The sequence below is a fragment of the Alosa sapidissima genome, chromosome 10, assembly GCF_018492685.1.
Source record: "Alosa sapidissima isolate fAloSap1 chromosome 10, fAloSap1.pri, whole genome shotgun sequence".
In the NCBI taxonomy this organism is placed as follows: Eukaryota; Metazoa; Chordata; class Actinopteri; order Clupeiformes; family Clupeidae; genus Alosa; species Alosa sapidissima.
Window position 1 is genome coordinate 1273718 of NC_055966.1, and position 20395 is coordinate 1294112.

A 20395-nucleotide genomic window follows, 5' to 3' on the forward strand; every position below is an offset into this window, starting at 1 on the left:
TGGGAACCCTGCAATATTTGTTTGCCTAAATATATTGGACTTGCAATCTGGCTCACCCAAATTCTTCCCCTACATTTCCTCCACTAAATTACTGCAAATATAGACTTGGCTGGGAACGAGTTTTTGTGTGTGCTACTTTGTTAATAATTTTGGGAGACTGCGAGTGAACTAGCCTGACGAGCCAGACCCACATTAAAATGTAGGGTCTGGGCACTCACCGTTCGCAGTGCTCAGTCCGAGGGGCGGGATAATCGGTTGTCTTTTAAATTCCCTCTGCACGCAATAGGACAGTGCTATGAGTCCCATGTGTTTCCCATCGGCGGAGCTAGTTGGCTAGTTCAAACTTTTGCCAACTTAATAAAAGCTTAACTTGTGTCACACTGTTCGCCAACAGCAACATTATCTTATTTGTTGTCAAGTAGCAGGGAATTCAAGCCAAACCGTTGCAACTCTGCCATCAATCATTATGTTAAGCCCGCCTAACGGCTCTATACACGATTTGATTGGCCTGATAGAAGTTTCATTTTTCGAGCTCACAAGCCAACGGAGAGTTGCTAGACTAGCCCTGGCAGCAAATGGGCTAGGGTGCGTCTAGATTTCTAGGCTACCGATTAGCCACTCTGGCTTGGCTTCTCGTCCATGAGTTTAGTCGTTTGGTTATTTGATGGTTGAAGTGGCCTAGCCTGATGTGTAGGCTACATTTGAATTATTGCTCATTCGTTTTGAGTTTTGTCTTGAAATGCATCGTAGGTTGCACACACGTAGTCTGTAAAATGCATAGGCCCTAAACAAAATCCAGCTCAACTCATTATTATAGCCCTAGGCTACATCGGAGGAAGCAAACAAGGACTAAAAGTTAACGTGTGTGGCGTGACATTGTGTGATATGTGTTTCACTGTATGAGTTGAGACTGTTGAGACACGGTATGACTTGTTCTTGGTTAACTTCATTTGCCTGACATCCAAATCTGAACTGATCCGCTTCGAAGCTCTTCGCCTTCTGCTGTGACACACATTTGATTTTTGATCGTAGTTTTTTTGTATAGCCTTTTAACATAATGCTACTAGTCCACAGTGCATCCAGGAAACTTCAGGCTGAGCAGTGCAGGGAACAGCTGTTTTTGGTAGGTTACGTGCAGGCGCATGGTCAGAAAGGTTTAAGGAGCGCTTGATTTGTTTTGTAGAGCACACATTTTTAATATCGCACGATCTCGCAAACTTCATCATGGAAAGCCAAAATCGTGATGAAAATTCAATTAATTGTGCAGCCCTAAAACATTAATCTCCACATTGATAAACAATTACACTATCAGTTCACGTTGATAAAATCTTATGCATTCAGCCTGAGTGATTACTGGGAACAATTGTCCTTCACATGACAATATACCATCCAAATGAATTAATTGAAGATGATACTAAAACTAGTTGTGGACCAGAGGTTGCGTTAACCGAACATTTTCTGTCTTTGACAAAAAAATTTAAATAACGATGGAAAAATGGGAAGGCTGTTCGTCATTTTTACAGATTAGAACACTGATGGCGGCATAGCTTTAACCAAAGCTCAGTTTAGACCAAAGATTGTGGCTGCAACTAGCCCACTTTAAGTCGGCAACTTGCTGCAACAGAGTGTTCTAAAACCGTAACTAACTAGCTAGAAGGCTGTGAAATTATATTATATTATATTATATTATATTATATTATATTATATATTTTGGTGACATTGTGAGCATACAGTTTTTGACTAATGGTTTAGCGATAAAACCGGAGGTGTTCAAAATAAACAACATAAGTTGTCCCAACTCTGTTGTGTTTCTGATGCTGACCCTGTTCGTCAAAATGATGACAATGGAAAAAGTCTAATTTACCTCTGTTGTAGAGATTCATCAAAAATGCGAATTCTTGCATATTTTGTGTGCATAATTTATTTTTAATTTATTTAATTTTTGCATTTTTAGCTCAGATGATGGATGGAATCGTGACTACAGTCGTGACGATGACCGCCATTACCACCGACAAAACTCCCCTGATGATTATCAAGGCAGAAATAGGGGTCGTGGTGCTGGTTTCCAGAATCGTCGTAGCCGTAGTCGTGATGATCTGACGGATATAGAGTGGAGTGGCAGAAGAGATGAATATGATGACAAAATTCTGCGCGAGGCTCTGGAGAAGAAGAAACTGAGGCCACCACAGGGTGCACACAGTCGTGACCGTCTGGACAACAGTAGCGAGAAAGGCAATTATGGACCCCCACCATTGCCTACATCCCCTCCCTCTGGTTACCCTGAGCATTTCCCTCCACCCCTACCCTATGACCAAGAGAGTACAGCATCTTCCAAGAAGAGCAACCTGCGCAAGGTCAGTTAACACTGAAGTATTGGTTTTGTTTAAAAGGTACATTAGACATGCAGACAGGTAATAATTAAGTTGCACAATTATTAAATATTAATATTATATATTATTAAATTCAATGAAATTATACAATAAATATAATATAAACAGTACTTGTACTTGTTTTCCAAATTGCAAATCCAGAACACAGATTCAAATCTGATTGGATTTTAACACAGATCCTGATTGGATTTTAACACAAGTGGGTCAATCCTTGTCAAGTCAGACAGAATCCAGGAAGATAGTCGCTGCACTATCTCAGATTTTGCTCGAAGTTTGTCTACTAGGGATCAACCAATTATCGGCCGGGCCGATTATTAAGGCCGATATTTAGCATTTTTATAATAATTGGTATCGGTCATTTTTTCCACCGATAAACCGATACTGAAATGGATAAAGAATGAAACGCGCTACTTTGTCTGTAAAGCGTCTCTCACTCCCTGCATTTGCTACTCTGTGGTCGAGAGCATTGTCCCGCCCACTACACCGTCTGATTTGTTAGTTAGCACGAATGCAGCCAATCAGGATCGAAGACTGAACACAGAGAAAGTTTAGAATTCTCACTGAGGCATATTGTACACTGGGCTTCAGCTGTATGGAGCTATTTTTCGAAGGTAAGGAAGGTAGGCCTACCTTACATTGCTGAAGTTGGAATGTGAACGTGTCAGAATTAGAGATGCACCGATTGCAATTTTCTGGGCCGATACCGATTTCCGATTTTTCATAGAGTTTGACCTGCCGATACCGATTTTAGCCGATTCTGATTTCATTTCTTCTAACTATTTTACAGCACACACACAAATAGTTATTTTCTATCTTTTCTTTGATAGAACATGTTAATATAGACGTGTAATCAACTTATCAATGATGAAATGGCTGTTAAAAAAAAATGGAACCGGTGAGCAGACAGATTCTTTTTCAAGTCTAACTTCGGATGCAGTATCAAATTATGGATTAAGTTAAGTTATGGAACACCCATTTTATGCTTCTTACATCCAATATCCAACTAAAGATTTAAGAACAATTTTCATGATACATTTGAACATACTACCATGTAACATATTTTCATATGCATTGATGAATTTATGGGAGAGCGAGGGAAAAGTGGTAGCAGCCTAGGCTATCACGCAAACACAGGGGAGAAGTACTAATAGCGATTAGGTGCTCCACCATATGAAAAAAGTGCACGTCTGTTTTGCGGTGAAATATTTAAATCCAAATTCCGATTAAATGCATTAATTAGGCTATAGAAACTTTCAGAGACGACTGATTCAGTATTCAGAGCATCAGTTTTCTTCATTGTAGGCTACTATGTCAAAAGCAACTTTAACGTTTGTTTGCCTTTCTAATAGGCTATCGTTTGTTCACTTTCACGACATCCACTTCTCAATCTGCTAGACTAGGGTATTTTAAGACATAGCCCAGTCTACGTGCAGTAAATAGTTAGAGTATTTTTTTTTTCAGTGGAGTAGAACTACTAGGGCTACTGTATGTCGCTGCTTGTTGACATCTTTGATTATTTTTAATGTGGGCACGCAATTAACGGCAGTGATGGGCGGTGATGAGCGATGTTTACGTAGCCTAATGAAGTGATAGCTTAGTAAATTCCACGCAGTAGGCCAATGGTAAAGCACAGCGTTTGCTGCATAGAAAAACTCAGTAGCCTATTAGCGCTTTCTTTGTAGCCCTACATCCAGCCCTGAGTGTTGGCCTGGTTGCTAGCTTCTTCAAACTTTGCAAACTCAGCTGGGTGTTGTTACAATTGCGGCGCACGAGTGTATTTGACCGGCATAAAATCGGCATGTCTCAGACTGACCGGCCGGTCGCCGGTCATGGCCGATCACGTGAAAATCGGCCGATTCCGGTCACCAGCCGATCTATCGGTGCATCTCTAGTCAGAATCATCTACAGTGAAGTTACAAAAACACCACTTTGTAAGCTATTGTCTCTTTGATCCGGATCAATAAGTAGCCTAAAGCACCCACCTCCTTCATTTAGCGAATTCCCGATTGATGCACGTTAGTGTGATATAGCCTGCCATTTACTAGTTGGCCTACAAACTCGGGTGCTGCGTGTCGGGAGTTCTTTGCGTCCGCCTCGTCAATTAATTGTTAATAACGGGACACCTCGGCGGACGTTATCCCTTAGGCCTGCATAGTAGACAAGTCCTAACTGATGCGATAGCAAATGTCTAAAAGTCTAGTTGCTGCTTTTTGACGGAATGTCAGAAAAGACTACAGGCACCCAGGGTCAGCCGTAATTTAATCCGACCTGAACTAAATCGCGTCCTGAGCTGGCTATTACGTGCCTTTTAGGCTCACAGAAGTGTAGCTTATAGCCTGTACATATGGACACAAATTGCATGCTTAAATAGCCTAAGAACTATTTTAAAACTGTTTTGTTAAACTATTCAACCGTAACACTTGCCATCACGCATGCACCTCTTCCTCTCCCTTTCCCTCTCTCGTGCACTCACACACACGATGGCAAAGCATCCTCTTTGTGACAGGTCCCTTACAAGCACATAGCCCATTGTGTATGCCTATGAAAATAATTGCTATCACTCAGCTCTTGGATTAACATGATGCACAGGATTTACACTTGTGATGCAAGTTGATACAATTGTGTATCAAAAGAAGAATTTTCAGCATATCGCCATAGCCTAGGCTACTATCTACCCCCATTTTTGACAACTAAAAATTGTAGGTTTTAACATCGGTTATCGACCTCCTGTTTTGGTAATAATTGAAATCGGTATCGGCCCTGAAAAAACCATATCGGTCGAAAGACTTGTAAATTATTTTTGTTCAATTCCAATGTTTTTATCTTTCCCCACAATTTGTACACGCCATGTTTGGACATTTAATACTTAAAACATATTATTTCTAGCTTGTTCTCAGTATCACTGAAACTTTTTAAAACTTACTGCATTAGAAATGTACTGCATGCGGTGTTAATGTGCAGATGTTCACAAGTCATTTTTTGGAAGTCCAAGTCAAGTCTCAAGTCTTTGAGCTCGAGTCCAAGTCAAGTCTCAAGTCTTTGGCCATCTGATTTCTCCCTAACACTGTATTGTTAAATCTTATGTAGCTACCACCCATACAGTACAGTATCAAAATCAGTTGTAGGATAACTTCATGGGGTTTCTGCCTGCACTGCAATCTGAAGAAACAATGGTTTAGATTTATTGGGTCCATAAGAATAAACCATTTATTTGTATATAAGCAAATGCTACAGTCAATAATAATGATATATAAAAGAAAAACATGTACCTTACAGTAATACAGGAAGTAAGTATACTGTATATTTATTGAAGATCAATTCTGAACAGAGACATAGAATACATTTGATTCAACAGATACAACTTCCTTATATAAATTAGTGTAATATGAAAATGATATACATCTATAAAATGTATTATTTATGAAAAGCTAGGAATACAATCAACTTCAACATCACTCAAAAATCAATGTGTTCTAAACATTTGAAAGTGGATTACACTTTCAACAAACAAGCCTGTTGAGAATAAACACATACACACAAACTCTCACACACACACTCACAGAGGAGGATGGGAAAAGGTGGGGTGGGGAACCTGAAGGTTAAACACAGAAGACCTATGACTCATAACGAAACGCATCCCCTTCTGTAGAATGCCAAATCTGACAGCAATTTTGTTTACCAAAAAAACAGTCACCTACCGCTAAACTCCAGGCAGGGCTCGAAATTCATTGTCCATCGTTTTGACGGACAGGGTTGTAAAACATTCCGTCAATAATCTATTTTCACGTGTCTTTAATTTCAATGTCAGTTTGGTGTGAGGTCATGGCCACAGATCTCAGTGAAAACAATAAGTAGCGTGGGAAATTACCACAAAGCTGTCAGATAGGCTACTCTCCTGCCACGCTCTCGCCCTCTTGTGCACACTCAAATGCGTTCCCAATTAAATTAAGTAGCAAAGCGTAGTTAGATCTGCTGCAACTATGTATCTCGATGTAACAAGCTGTTTTGACATTGTAAACGTTCTCTAAGAAGAGTGTAAAGCAGTTTGCAGTAGCCTAAAGTTAACCACAACGTCGTCTATTGCTGGAAAAAATAGCGAGCGGCCTGGTTTAAAGTGCGTGGCGGGCCGGATCTATGATAAACTAATAAATGCTCGGCGGGCCGGATTAAAGTGCATGCCGGGCCGTAGTTTGGACACCCCTAGCCATAGAACTGCCACAGCGAAATGTCAAATGCTAACTTAAATAATTGTTTTCATTGTTATAGGCTACCTTGCAACACTATCTTTTTGTCAAATCGCAGTTGCGGTAGGCCTAGGCTATTTAGCTCAGCATGATATTGGTGACGTTTGTCTGTCACTGACAGAAAACACGTAGTCAGAGAGGGCGGTCACCTCATTTTTTTAGAACACCAGTGTAACCTTAGGCCTGCACTATCAGTAAAAATTTTCACAATGTCATGAAAACAAATTTACCTGCCTGCTAGTTAGGTAAGTTAACCTCTATATCGGAAAGTGACCCATTAGGCCTACCGCCCGTGCCCTATTTTTGTGTCGGCCTATGAGTCACTTAATATTCATTTAACCAATACGGCGGATTCCTTGGAGGAAAACGCAAGCACCCAGCCCATTTGGGTATCTTACTATATTTGTACCAAAAATAACATTGTAGCCAACAGTGATTTGAAGAGCAGTAGCCTAAACAGTGTTGTAAGGCCGCTACAAAACCGCTTCTTTACAGATCAGATGGCTAACGCTGCTTTTGCCAGCTGCCCGTCACGCCAGGTCAAATTTTGTATAATTTTATTAAGACGAGAAAGATACGTTTAGATTCCCATGTGAACAGTTTAGGAAAAAAGTACCTATTTTGAAATTTGCTTTGCCATTTTTTCTACTGTCCCAGAGTTGTCCCAGACATCATTCTATTGTGTCCTGGAAGCATTTTTTATGGTCCCCGGGACATCGGGACATCGTTAATTTCGAGCCCTGACTCCAGGCCATACAAGCTACTTGAGTGTTATTATGTATTGTTTTTATAACAAAGCCAACAATTTTTCTTTGGCTCCTGCTGTACAGGAATATGTACTTGATGAAAAGACAACAGAGTAGTAGTTGGAGCAGCTGAAGGCGAGGCTGAAATTTTGACGGAAATGCCTGCCAGCTGTTGTGATAGATTTTCGCCAAAGTCTTTCTGGCTGTAGCTACCAAACCTAGGTTCAACACCAGATTCTGCATTGCCAAACTTGAAATAATAAGAAACTACTGACAACGGCAATATCAATGGAAGAAAAAGTGTACACAATATGTATTTCTCATTTGGTCAACGCTCCCTGATCCCTTCAGACACTTGGTTCCCCAGTAGCAATGGATATTAGTGAGGAAAGTGAAGTCCCATGTCAATGATCAATCCCAGAAAACTGTGAAACTCTTCTGGGGTCTCTTCGTCCCATGCCCCTGCACTGTATGTTTGCATACGACGGCCTACTAAGCACAACCTCCCACCCGTTCCGGTTGGTAAAACCACATATGCCTGTGACAACAACATATAAAAAACATCATAACAAGTCTATTTCACAGTGTTTTAGTGGCAGTCTGCACCACCCTACGCACGCCACCTAAATCTATACCTTCTTCCTCCATCCTCACATGGTCTTCAACATTGTGAGCGCAAGCTCATCAGCAGTCAGCTACCTCTTCAGGCCTGCAAGGAGGTCTGTGTAGGTCTTGTCATCCTCCATCTGAAACAACAGTAAAATCATACAAATGTAATACCTTTATTCATTTAAAAAATAAAATCACAAAACTACAGATGTGTGCGTGTGTGCACATACATACACAAGAAGAGGTAGCCTAAACTATTGAAGCATTCTGAGTAACTCAAATATTTAGAAGTATGAAAAGTCATTTTATTACACATGGGTTTAGCTACCCTAAATCTGATTGTGTGGCTGGCATTAAGATAAAGACAGATTCACCTAGTAACTAACTGCTGAAATGCAATAATGACATTTCTGACATATGTGATTTCACATCATGTTTTCTATAAGTACATATTGAGAAGAGTAGAATATCAAGTCATGCCATCTTAGCAATAAGTTAATTAGCAATACATTTAAGCATTAAGTTAATTAGCAATACATTTCTGGCAGAATCCGTGATTTCACATCTTGTTTTCTACAACTACATATTGAGAGGAGTAAAAATATCGCTCAACTTATTTCATGTAAGAGAACGCAACTTGGAAACGTGGCGCCCATTGATTTATTCAGCTTTGGTATGCTATACTGACTTACCAATATAATGCTTACCTAACAAGCAAATTGGTACTAGAAAACAAACTTACCTACAGGTTATATACTAACAGGTTTTTAAATGAAATTGTCAAATGAAAATAACTGATATCAAAAGCAAACGAGAATACTGCAAGCAGTTCAGAGTAATGCAGCTAGCTAAAGTTACATGACGATGCACTTAGCCCCCGCTATGCCATAATGTTGACGCTGATGAGAAAGCATATTACTGTCAAATAACATTATTTTATGACAACAAATTAAGATTAACCATAACTAGAAACGATGCAAAAACATATATTACCTCAGTTTATCCAGCTGTGTGGTTTCCAGTCGAGGTAAACTCCAACGAAGTGGAGGTGGCATCTAGCGGTCCATGTCAAAATGTACGACTGAAGTGAAAAGTTTTTTTCACGACTCATCTTCAAGTATCCAAAACATTTCGCGCCATAAAACCCTTAACCAATCATATCTAATTGAAGCTTATGTTGTCAGCATTACGGGGAAGATTTCAGAAATAAAATCAGTCATTGGACAGCTGAGATATTAGATGATTGGTCATCGTTAAAATTTTAACAAAATTAGAAGACAAGTCGGGCTTGTAAGGGTTAAACCAGCATCATTATCCTGGTGTCATACACCTTGCATGTAGCTGTTCGCTCATTTTCACTGTGCACGAAGTTATTTTAACCAAAAGTAGCCTAATAACAAAAAACGCACAACTCCGGGAGGACTTGGTGTCGCCATGGTCAATGCATTTTTGATGTGTGAGTGCACGCACATAGCGCATGTACGTTGCACATTATGGCAAACGGGACAGCTTGCCATACGTTTACCCAATGTATATGTACCAATAAAATTAAATAGAAATACATGAATACATTTACATTTAAATTGCATGAAATACAGGTTGTTCACGACTCACGAGTCCAAGTCTCAAACTCGAGTCCCCATCTCTGTCTTAGTCTTTTGAATAACACACCATTGCGTTTTAGTCATCTGAAATCTTTTAGTCTTAGTCTAGTTTTAGTAGACCAAATATTAGCAGATTTTAGTCGACTAAATCTACAGTGGACTTAGTTGACTAAATGTTTCTCCAGAATTTCCGGTCATTGGAAGTATCCATCAGTCTGTTATGGCATTAAGGTTTGAATATGCAATACAGACACAGATTTACAGGTTGTAATACAAAAGATGTTTATTTTATTCTTAATGTCAAAAACACTGGCCGTACATGTAACACCAAGTTCTTGCAGACCAACCAGTTGCCAGACACCAAAGAAGAGTCAGAGAGCGAGATTAATCAGTTACAATTTTATTGAACTTGTCAGTTTGTAACAAATCGCCCTTATTCGAAAGGACTGATTGCCACTACGCATAAATAAGGTTACGGGCGGATCCAATAAGCAGGAAATCGTGCTGGCTCAATGCAGACGAAGTCCGTTTAACCTAACTTAAACTGGCAAAATAATAAGAGTGATAAGAGTGTATATTACAGAAAGAAACCCAACATATGCGATTGATTCACTTTGTATTTGTAATGCACGAACTCGCGACCACTCGGCGCACAACTGAAGGCCCGACACATAATCAACAACAAAGTTTCACAATACCCCCCCCCCCAAAGTTCAGTGCCCAATAGTCCCGACATCAATCAGATGCCTCAAACAGTCCAAAACACAAACGTGATCCCCGGAATAGGTCAAAGTTCTTGCGCTTACAGTCTGTTGAGAAGTCGTTCCCCCATACAGTTGCGAAACGCAATCTCACCAAAACACACACACGCGCGTTAGGAAAAGGATCCTTTGCTTGATGTACTCCAATGACTTCTGAAAAGGAATGATAATCCACAACACTCGCGGATACAGAGGACGAATCACGGTAAGTTCACCATGCAAGGCCTCTAACGCGCGTTACTCCACACAGCCGGCTTCACACAGGTAACTCTCGGGGCGAGCGCTCTCCTCGCGCCTCCATTTAAACGTGCAATAAAAGTCACTCCTACCCACAACGCACGTCCAACAGTCAGCTGACATCAAATTTACATACATAGCATATTAAACAGAGAGAAAATACTAATACATTTTCATGCAAACAACCATGTAAAAAGGTGATTTTGGCAACCTTTACAAGTTGTCAGAATCAAAGGAGGAGTTGGAGGTGGCTGCTCACTTCCGGGGTTTAAGGCACACTCGAACTTGAGCACACAGTGAATACACCACAAAGACACTACCAGCATTAAAAGACTCAGGTAATCAAGATTCAAATCCACTCTGATCACAGCAACTCAAAATAAGCCTGGAAACAAGCAGTCAGCCCCCTGCTACAGCCAGTGGTCCTTAACTATTATTTCATCAAATTTGACTTAATAAATAGGGTAAAATGGTTCTTTATTTAACTATTACAATACGTTTTTTACTCTTAAATTGAATGGATAAAAAAAATCAGTGTTACCACATATCTAATGCATTCAGCTATGCTAGACCACTGGCTGAGCCACCTGGGAGAGGTAGATGGCGAGCAGAGTCTCAACACAGGTCGGCCACCCTGACTGGGACTAAAGTAAATTACACAAACAAAATCAAGAAATAAGCGCTGATGAAGACTGTTGCATTTGGCTACCGCATGTACTGGAAGTTAACTCTGAGCCAACACTAAACATCCACAGTTACCAGACTATTATGGTGGCCTTGTTCTACTATTAGACATCAACCAAGGACTAAAGTCACACATTAACAGCACAACACATGGTATAACAGCAACCAAACAACACAGCTTAGGCACTTCCTATCTGAGTGCACTGGCTCCCCCCAAAGCACTGGTCCCCCCAAAGCACTGGTCCCAATACTACACCCCATGCCCACAGTCCATCCCACTGGTCACAATACTACACCCCATGCCCACAGTCCATCCTGTTACATACATACTCTGTGATTAATTAATCCAAATGAATCACATGCATCCATTTTTGCTATGAACATCTTAAAAAGAAGTTTGACAGATGAGTGAATCAATGAAGAGCCAAACCAACATTATAGACTAAAGTTCAACATCTCTCTTTTATTATAATTTTCTCTTTGGCTCAGGCATCAGCGTAGTGCCTGGTTTTTAGCATGATAAGTGAGTTACCACTCACTGTCTATGACATGTGCAGCGTAGGCTACCCTAACACCAAAGTAATGTGATGATTTTTCCTTTTTTGGCCATTCAAACATGTTGTAGATTTTAATTCACATAATTACTAGGTTATTGCCTTTTCTATCCAGTAGGTGGCAGTCCAGGATAAGAAATAGAGAAGTTCAAAACAGTACAGTAGGAAAACGAAAGAAAGAGCCTACAAGTGCAAACGGAAATGTAGTTTGTGAAGTTATTAGAATGGAAATAAATGTAACCACCTTCAACATACTTTTGAAGACATTTTGTTTCAAGTGTGCAACACACGTAGTCAATTTAGTCTTGAGTTTGTCTGTTAGTTAAGGTAGGCTCAGCAAAACGTTAGCTAAGTTACCTTTGACAAAGCTGGTGGCTAGCATTATTATCATCTAGAGGTGTGCTAACTCGTAGGACTACCTCCAGATTGTTTTGCATTGAGGTGCTACTTCAGATGTGAGAACTGCAACGGAAATTCCTTACTGCAGATTCAGAAATAGTAGACTGATGCTCCTGTCAACAGTACTGGTCTGGGTGTTCTTTTTAAAAATTAGGCTAAATGTTTCATTTAAAGCAGTGCTTTCTGGTCTGCCTGCTTCAGTCACTATAGCCAGACCACACCGCGTCAAATGTCACTATGAAATGTGATTAATGAGCGAAGAATTGTTATATGTTTACATGTATCTCACCACAGCAAGCTGACAGCTTGACATACCTTTTATGTATGAAGCACAGACCAGTGGTTCTCAAATGGGGGTACGCGTACCATGAAGGCACTCCAGGGGGTACGTGAGATTTTAACCCTTAGAACCCGATTGCCGTAAAGTGCGTCAAAAAAACACACCCTTTCTTTTCTGTTACATTGCTCCGCAACTGTTCATCGCAGCGAGATGAAACCTTAGTTGCATGACGGAGCAGAAGTGGGGCTTTCCAACGAGACCATGCACTTGTCTGTACGTTAAAGTATGAAAATAAAAAAAAACATGAAATTAAATCAAATTGCACCATATTTACAGTGTATACTTCTCTGCGTTCACCTGCGCACCCATTACTCTCGTTTGAATTACTCGCGAACCCGTGAACACATACATAGATATGGCAAGCATATCAGATGAAAGAGGAGACACAGGGTTATCCATTAATAGCAATTATGTTGATCCTTTTGGCTTATAAAAACAGACAAAGTGACTGCAAAATAATATCATGTACAAAAACCAATGCTGCACACCCATTACTCTCGTTTGAATTACTCGCGGACCTGTGATCGGATAGATAGATGAAAGAGGAGACACGGAGCTATCATTTGAGACCAAGTACATCCTTCTGGGTTATAAAACAGACGAAGTGACCGCAAAATAATAACTTCATATAGCTGGACTTACCCCACGTTTTTTTCTGTTTTTGTAGCAAAGCATGTTTATAATCCAACGCTATTGTGTGTTTCTCTATGGCAAAGAATGTTCATAATCCGGTTTTGAGATCCTACCAAATTCCTGCATGGCATCCAATTCAAGGCTCACATTGCATCCCAATTTGTTCGGCAAAGAAACACCTTTTTTGCCTTTATTTTGTTCATGGCAATGCAGTAAGAAGTTGTAGAGAATCATGAGTGCAGACACCATGGCACACACACGTAAACTCGGGTCAAGTCAGGTCAGATCAGTTCGTGTCACAGATATGGAGCGCAGAAAGGTCATTTTTAATCACTAAATAAAAAAATGGCATTTATTTCTTTAAGGCGCACACCACATATGTCTGTAAATTGCTCAGCCCCACAGAATCCCTCCACCATGGCAATGATATTGCCAGATTCAGGACAGTCTGAATCTGGCAATATCATTGCCACAGACAAATAAGATGTTTTATAATATGCTTTTTATATTTTAATTCTTTAAAAATCTAAATGATGGCAGATCTGGAAAGCCTAGACTCTGCTGAAAAAAAAAAATATATAATATGTGTGTGTGGCACTTACAATGACCAGAATAAATCCTTTATGAATGAAGATAGTGAAAATGCCCTAAAAACAGCTTATGGTTAAAATATACATAGATTTAAAAAGTAGAATCCATGCAAATATACTTTAAAAACAATTATTTAATAAATATTTCAGGAAAATATAAGTTAATAAAATTATATTTCAGTAGGCTATTCAATTTCATTATCCTAGTCCCCCCCATTCAATTTCATTATCCGAGTCCCCCCCATACCAGGATGGTTCGACCCAACCTGTCACATGCCACCCTTCATCACCTGTCAATCACTGTCAAAACTCAAACGATGGAGTCGTGGTTGAAGTTTATGGATGGAGTCGTGGTTCCAAAGTTTAATAAATTAGACACTGATGTCACAGTGCTCTGTTTTTAAGTCTTTTTTTCTCAACTAAAAATGCTTTGCGCTAGTTAGGGGGTACTTGGCTGAAAAAATATTTCACAGGGGGTACATCACTGAAAAAAGCTTGAGAACCACTGGCACAGACCATCTTGAATCTTGCAATATAAATGCCATGGTAGAGGGATGCCCTGGGGCAGAGCAAATGTGAATAATATGTGATGTGTGTCTTACAGAAATAAATGCCATTTTTTTATTTAGTAATCTATATTTTATTGTTTGTAATTGATCTGATTGAATTTTACATCATAAATGGTGTGCAACCATACAGAAACAACATTTTTCACATGGCAATATTATACTGTATATATTCAAAAAGGGGATAAATGGACTCAAGGCTCTAGCAAATTGTTATCATTTCACAAATTCTAGATTGACAAGGGAATGGTAGAGCTATGTGTGTGCACGTGTGTATACGTACCTGTGTGTGCATTTGTGTGTGTGTGTTTGTGCTTGTGTGTGTGTATATGTGCGCGTGTGCAACAAATCACAAATGTGTTGGTATGGGCTAGTGTGATGCGGGCTCTTGACACTAACATACCATAAAAATGTTGTCATCTTGGGTTCAGGTAGGTATTTAGCAAAAAAATGCTTTTTTAGGTTTCTGGGGAGCCTAGTGCGGTGGGGGAGAGGCCACCAAGTTTCATGTTCCCTGGTGTTTCTAATATTTCACCAGGAAATCATTGACCAAAATTGATGACGGGAAAAGAAAATATATTTTAAATTACTTGTTGTCCTGATTCTTCCTGTGGATCTTAGTGGAGGATGAAGGATGCAATAATTTCATTGCTAGTTTTTCATAACTACTAATTAATTCACTGCTACTAATTTTGTACATGCTCTAAGGCATTTTTACCAATATGAGTCCAACTGTCACATCCATAACGCTGGAACTGCCCTATAGTATACCTTTATCCTAATTATGTCCTATGTTCATAATGTGATCATCACAACACTAGTAAAGAGTTCTAAATCTTGTGTGTTCTTTTGCAGAATGGAGCAGTGAGTCGTGAAAGCTTGGTTGTGTGAGATGGCCCCTGTGAAGTTTGAAGTCTGGCTTGTTGGTCTTATTTTTCAATCGGTGAGGATTCTACTGTGGGAATTCCTGGACAAAAGGCACAAACAAGTCTGTTTGTGATTAAAAACTTGACATGGTTGAGTTAAATGTTATCCTTCACAGCTTTAATTTGCTTGGGATATACTACAATAAATACAGTATAAGTGTGTTTGCAACATTTCCAGCGAATCACATCTGTGACATTTGTATAAACACCATTCTTTGTACCATTTGTACCCAAATGTATTTGATGGTTTGGTTTGAAATTTGGTAAAATACTTAAAATTTCCAAGATTTATCTTTTACTTTTTTGATTATTTGCTTTACAGGTAGGTGTTTTTTTTGTGTTTGGCTCTGTGTTCATGTTAAAAATCATGGATGCTGTTTAGGATTTTTGCTCTGGTAATTTTGTGCTCTTCATAACAGATACATGGCAAATCTTGGATCTTATGTCCAATAATATTTAGAAAATCACTCATAATGTAATAAATGCATAAAACTCTTCTCTTCTCTAATCGCTCTGGGGTGCATTTCCCGTACAACTACGGTATTAACATTAGATTTTTACTAACGTGGTACGATGCATCGTTTCCCAAAACATTGTACTATCATAGTGCTTTGTAAGTTTGAACTATGATAGTTTCCAAACTTCAGTAGTCTGGATAAAGGTGGTTAATGATGTATAGTAACAAGTGGACTGGCACACCTGCAAATAACAGAGACTTAATGATGGACTATACCTAGTTTCATCCATGAATCATCTCAGTTATTTTTATTCAGGGTAATCAAGTTCATTCATTGGTTCATATAGGCTGACCTTGTAAATTGATGACTGCTGAATTAACTTTTAAATGTGTCATTTAAATGTGCTGGTGATACAGTTGTTAGGCCTATTGTTATTTACCCTCTATTCAACCTGTCCAAAAGGTTTGAATCCAGGTTGAAGTAGAGATTTTGACTAAAATATTCTCACCATTGTTTACCTATAAGTCTATCTGTTGTGCAGACCATATTATTTCCCCACACCATGACTGTTAATATCAAAGGCTACATATTCTCAAGTACTGATTGATCAAAAGTTTGCACCTTGTATTATTATCTGCAGGTGTGTGACTTTGACTTTTGACTCAACGCGTGCACGTTGCTGCAAATTTACTTTTAAATAATACAATATCTGCTTAAGGCATTTCAAATTCGGTTGCATGGTGGTTAGACGTGTAAAATATCAACCTAAAACCTGGATGCATTTATAATGATACAATTGCACACAAATAGGCTAACTGACATCAGCGACAAGATCCCTGGAATTATGCCTCTACCACAGATAAAGAGGTGTAGTTCGAACTACATGGGGCAATTGCTCTGTCGCTATCTTAGCCATTGTTTAGAATTTAACACAGTTTTAAACTTGTGTTAAAACAAATACGTTTTGTGACCTCTTACTCCCCATTGCTGTGCCATCAGCACCTCTGGTTTTATCTGCTCCTGTGTTTTACCTTGATCTCAGTTGCTGTGTCTTCAAAAGTTTTTGTATTAGCCACTAGAGGGCACTCCGTTTTAGCTTAGTCTTAACAGATGTTTAAGGAAAGATCAGAGCGGTTTTATCCCAGAAATAGGCCAATATTATCCCCTCTACACAATTGAAAAGTGTGTATGCTATTAATGTCCAAGAATTTATTTGAATGTGTGATTTAAATGCTAAAATGTCATGACAAAATGGCACAACTCTTCTGCTGTTCCTGCTCGGTAGGTAGGTGATGTGTTTGTCACACAGGTTGCAAATAGCCAATATCCCCGCTGTAGGTAAGCATTAAGCTATTCTATCTATCATGCAGCTTCATTGCATGTGTCACTCAGGGTAAAGCCACATTATTCTGCTCCTTTCAAGCAGGGTCTAAAGGCATATCTGTTCAACATGTACTTAGTTAATTAGGCTTTTTTTGTGAGTTATGGTTTTTATATATTATAGTATTTGTTTTGTCATTATGCTATTGATTGAATTGACATTATTGTTTATTATTGCTATTTTCTTTTATTTTCATTGTTTATTTTCATTAACCTATTGATTGAATTGCCATTGTTGTTTATTATTGCTATTCTCCTTAATGTACTCTTTTTTAAAAAAAATAATAATTGTGCACTGTTAAATGTAACTATTGAATTGTTGTTGTTTTTTTTTTTATGTTGCTTTGGACAAAAAAAATGTCTCCCAAATCCCATAACCATAAACCTGGATCTTAAAATCAGCTGCATCGTGGGTAAATTTGTCTCTTCCGCGAAACTTTCTGAATCCGAGGCCGGCGGCTTACTGGACCAAAGTTGCATGGCTGTTTTTTCCTCTCACATACACTAGTAGTCTGTGCAGGACTTTACAAAGCAAAATATTAGGCAGGATCTTACTTGGATTCCTGCATCATTATGGCCAGGATATCGTAGTTCCGGTTTCCAGGCAGTTTAACCAGAGACTTTCTAATGACGAGACACGGCACTCAAAGAATCTCCTATAGAAATGCATGGGGTTAGTTTGTAACGCCAATATGGCAGTACAGTATCCCGCCCCTTTCGTGGCCAAAAGTCAACATGTGAATACATTGTACCAATCGTGTGGTGTGTTGTGAATACATTGTGTCAATCATGTGTTGTTGGTGTCTTGAAGCCTTGCGCATGCTCAGTTCTGCCCAAAATAGCCCGATAACTGCCCAAAGTGTGTTGCAAGATGGCCGCCGAGTGGAGGAATTTGCCTAAAAGGACATTGGTTAAATTAGGAATCAGCTGACCCTGTGTGACTCGTTACACAGCAATCACGTTCAACTTGGTGCTCAGCTGCGTGAGTACAGTTCTAAAGCACAGCTCAGCTAGCCCAATGCTAACTGACAGAGCAATTGCCCCCATAACTTCACGACCATGTTTGCGAACATTCATGGAACTACAGTATGGATTTGGGAAACACTTGTTCAAACCACCATAGTTCAAACTATCGTTTTGGGAAACGGTTGTGTTGCACTTGCATAGTTCCAAACATATAAGTTGTTAGTTGCTAAGTATGCTTTTGGGAAACATACCCCAGAATAGTAGTGTACATATACATTATGAACACAATAGTGTGCATCATGAATTTCAGCAGATATAAGGCCTTGAGAAGTTACCCTGATTGTATATTCGCTCTGCCACAAGAATGGCAAACCAATCAGCGACCAGAGGGGGCTTACTGTGATTAATATTTCAGTTAAGAGTTTTTAAATGTAACTAGAAATTCAATTCCAAGGAATTACCAATTAGGTGTCGCCACCTGACGTCATAAAGTGGGCGGTGGCCATGAACATAGCCTAATGTTAACCGTGTAAGGAAGTCAGTCTCTAACTTCTGTATAAATAATTCTTTCTTTGATCAAAAATGGCATGTTACTGTCATATAGGCCTACACAGATATCCAGACGAAATAAAGATATGCCGTTTTACAGATTATTCATTGTCAAGGAGAGCAAACTTTAAAACTGATTGAGGAGCGGAGATGTCCGTGGCAGAATTGAACCTAGGGTTAACCTTTTACTATACAGCCATAGCTTTTTGAATAATTAGGCTATTTATTCTATCCAATTTTTGGCATATATTCCCTCACTCCTTAAAATAGTACAATTATTGTTGTGTACACGGTTTCCCTAATCGTGACACTCATAATGTTAAAAATTGCAAGCCAAGGAGAGCAAACAGAGTGTACCTATCCATGTTAACTTCACGATCAGGCTACTTTATCCTGTCTGAAAGCCTCATATTATTTTGAACCTCCAACACAAACACAATCATCTTTAATTTACTCACAAACTTGTCATTACTTTGAAACTCATCACATATAAGCACCATATAATGTATTTTCCAGGCAAGAAGTCACACTTTTATTCATAGTTTGGCTGAACTTATAGTCAGGTGTGACTTACATATCAAAATATATAATTTAACAATGTTTTTAAATGTTAATTCATGCTGACTGACCAAGGAGTAAACATTACAGTCTACAGCAGCGAGAGGGCACTCTAGGCTTGTGGAATGCACAGCCGTATAGAGATATTTTAAAACGTGCATCTTTTTTTCTCTCTTGCTCTCGGAGGTAGCCTTCTGAACATTTGCTCTGCTGTCGGCTTGTGTCTCCACATCGCCCAAAATGCTTGATTGCATTGCATTCTCCACATTTTACAGTAGCTACATTTTCTTATTAACTTATTAGAGTTTATCCACCTTTCAAAGAGTTTATTCACCAATTGCAACTTTTAACATTGAAAAATCACACTGTATTATCCACCTTCACAATATGTACACTAATCAACATTCTAGGAACCATTTGATGCCACTAGTATTGTTATAAACATTGGACTATCTCATCTAAAAATGACGTCTCTTCCGTTTTGCTACGTTAAGACGGATCGCTACTTCCGGTCATGCGGAACACCATTCACAGTGAATGGCAATAGCACAGATGATTTGCACAAGGCAGTATTATGTACCTCTGTGTACCAACAGCAGATAAAAACAACCATATTTGAGCTTTCATAATTTTCCCCGCAATGTGGACCGTCGAAGAAAATGGATTCAAGCCATCAGGAGAGAGGAAGGCCCACTGTTTAATGTCTCTAATAGCACAGTCGTTTCTAGTATGCATTTCCATAGCAGTGACCTGTACAAAACACCTAGTGGTTTTAACAAACCAGAGTTAAACAAGACGCGGTACCTTTTGTTTTTTCATGGGTCTCTGACACAACCCAAGCCAGGAAGTCTGTTTTTGAGAGGACAACTGAGAGACTGGGGTTTGATGGTCATGAAGTCCAACAACCTTGTGGAAACGAAGATGTTGATGTTGCTAGCTAGCTTAGCGGACCACGACTACGACGCACGACCATCCCCTGGTAAGATTTGATCTGAGTAGATGAACTGGCAAGGAGGTAAATAGCCAGGTGTACATTTGTATACATTATGTTTATTTGGAGGATTTTACTGGCTCTGTGCACTAGATAATGAGTACTTAAATTGTACCAAAAACGTAAGAAATAACATTACAATGTGCAAGTGTTAAGCTTCTTAAAACCATGGGTGACTGATTAGCACTGATGTGTGCCAGTCTGCTCGGT

General features: G+C 39.3%; 1 protein-coding gene and 1 long non-coding RNA gene across 3 annotated transcripts in view; both read left to right on the plus strand.

The window, feature by feature from the left end:
* lsr (lipolysis stimulated lipoprotein receptor) overlaps nucleotides 1-15791 on the plus strand; it is a 77166-nt gene extending 61375 nt beyond the window's left edge. For both annotated transcript variants that reach the window (XM_042107515.1, XM_042107516.1), the window contains 2 exons: nucleotides 1955-2354; nucleotides 15213-15791. In XM_042107515.1, the coding sequence (XP_041963449.1) occupies nucleotides 1955-2354; nucleotides 15213-15248 (436 nt within the window). In that variant the 3' untranslated portion in view covers nucleotides 15249-15791. The remainder of the gene's footprint in view (nucleotides 1-1954; nucleotides 2355-15212) is intronic.
* A 1635-nt stretch (nucleotides 15792-17426) lies between these two features.
* LOC121720998 lies at nucleotides 17427-17913 on the plus strand. Its single transcript, XR_006034713.1, has 2 exons — nucleotides 17427-17534; nucleotides 17573-17913. It is a non-coding gene; the product is annotated as an uncharacterized LOC121720998 (long non-coding RNA).
* The last annotated feature ends 2482 nt before the right edge of the window (nucleotides 17914-20395 follow it).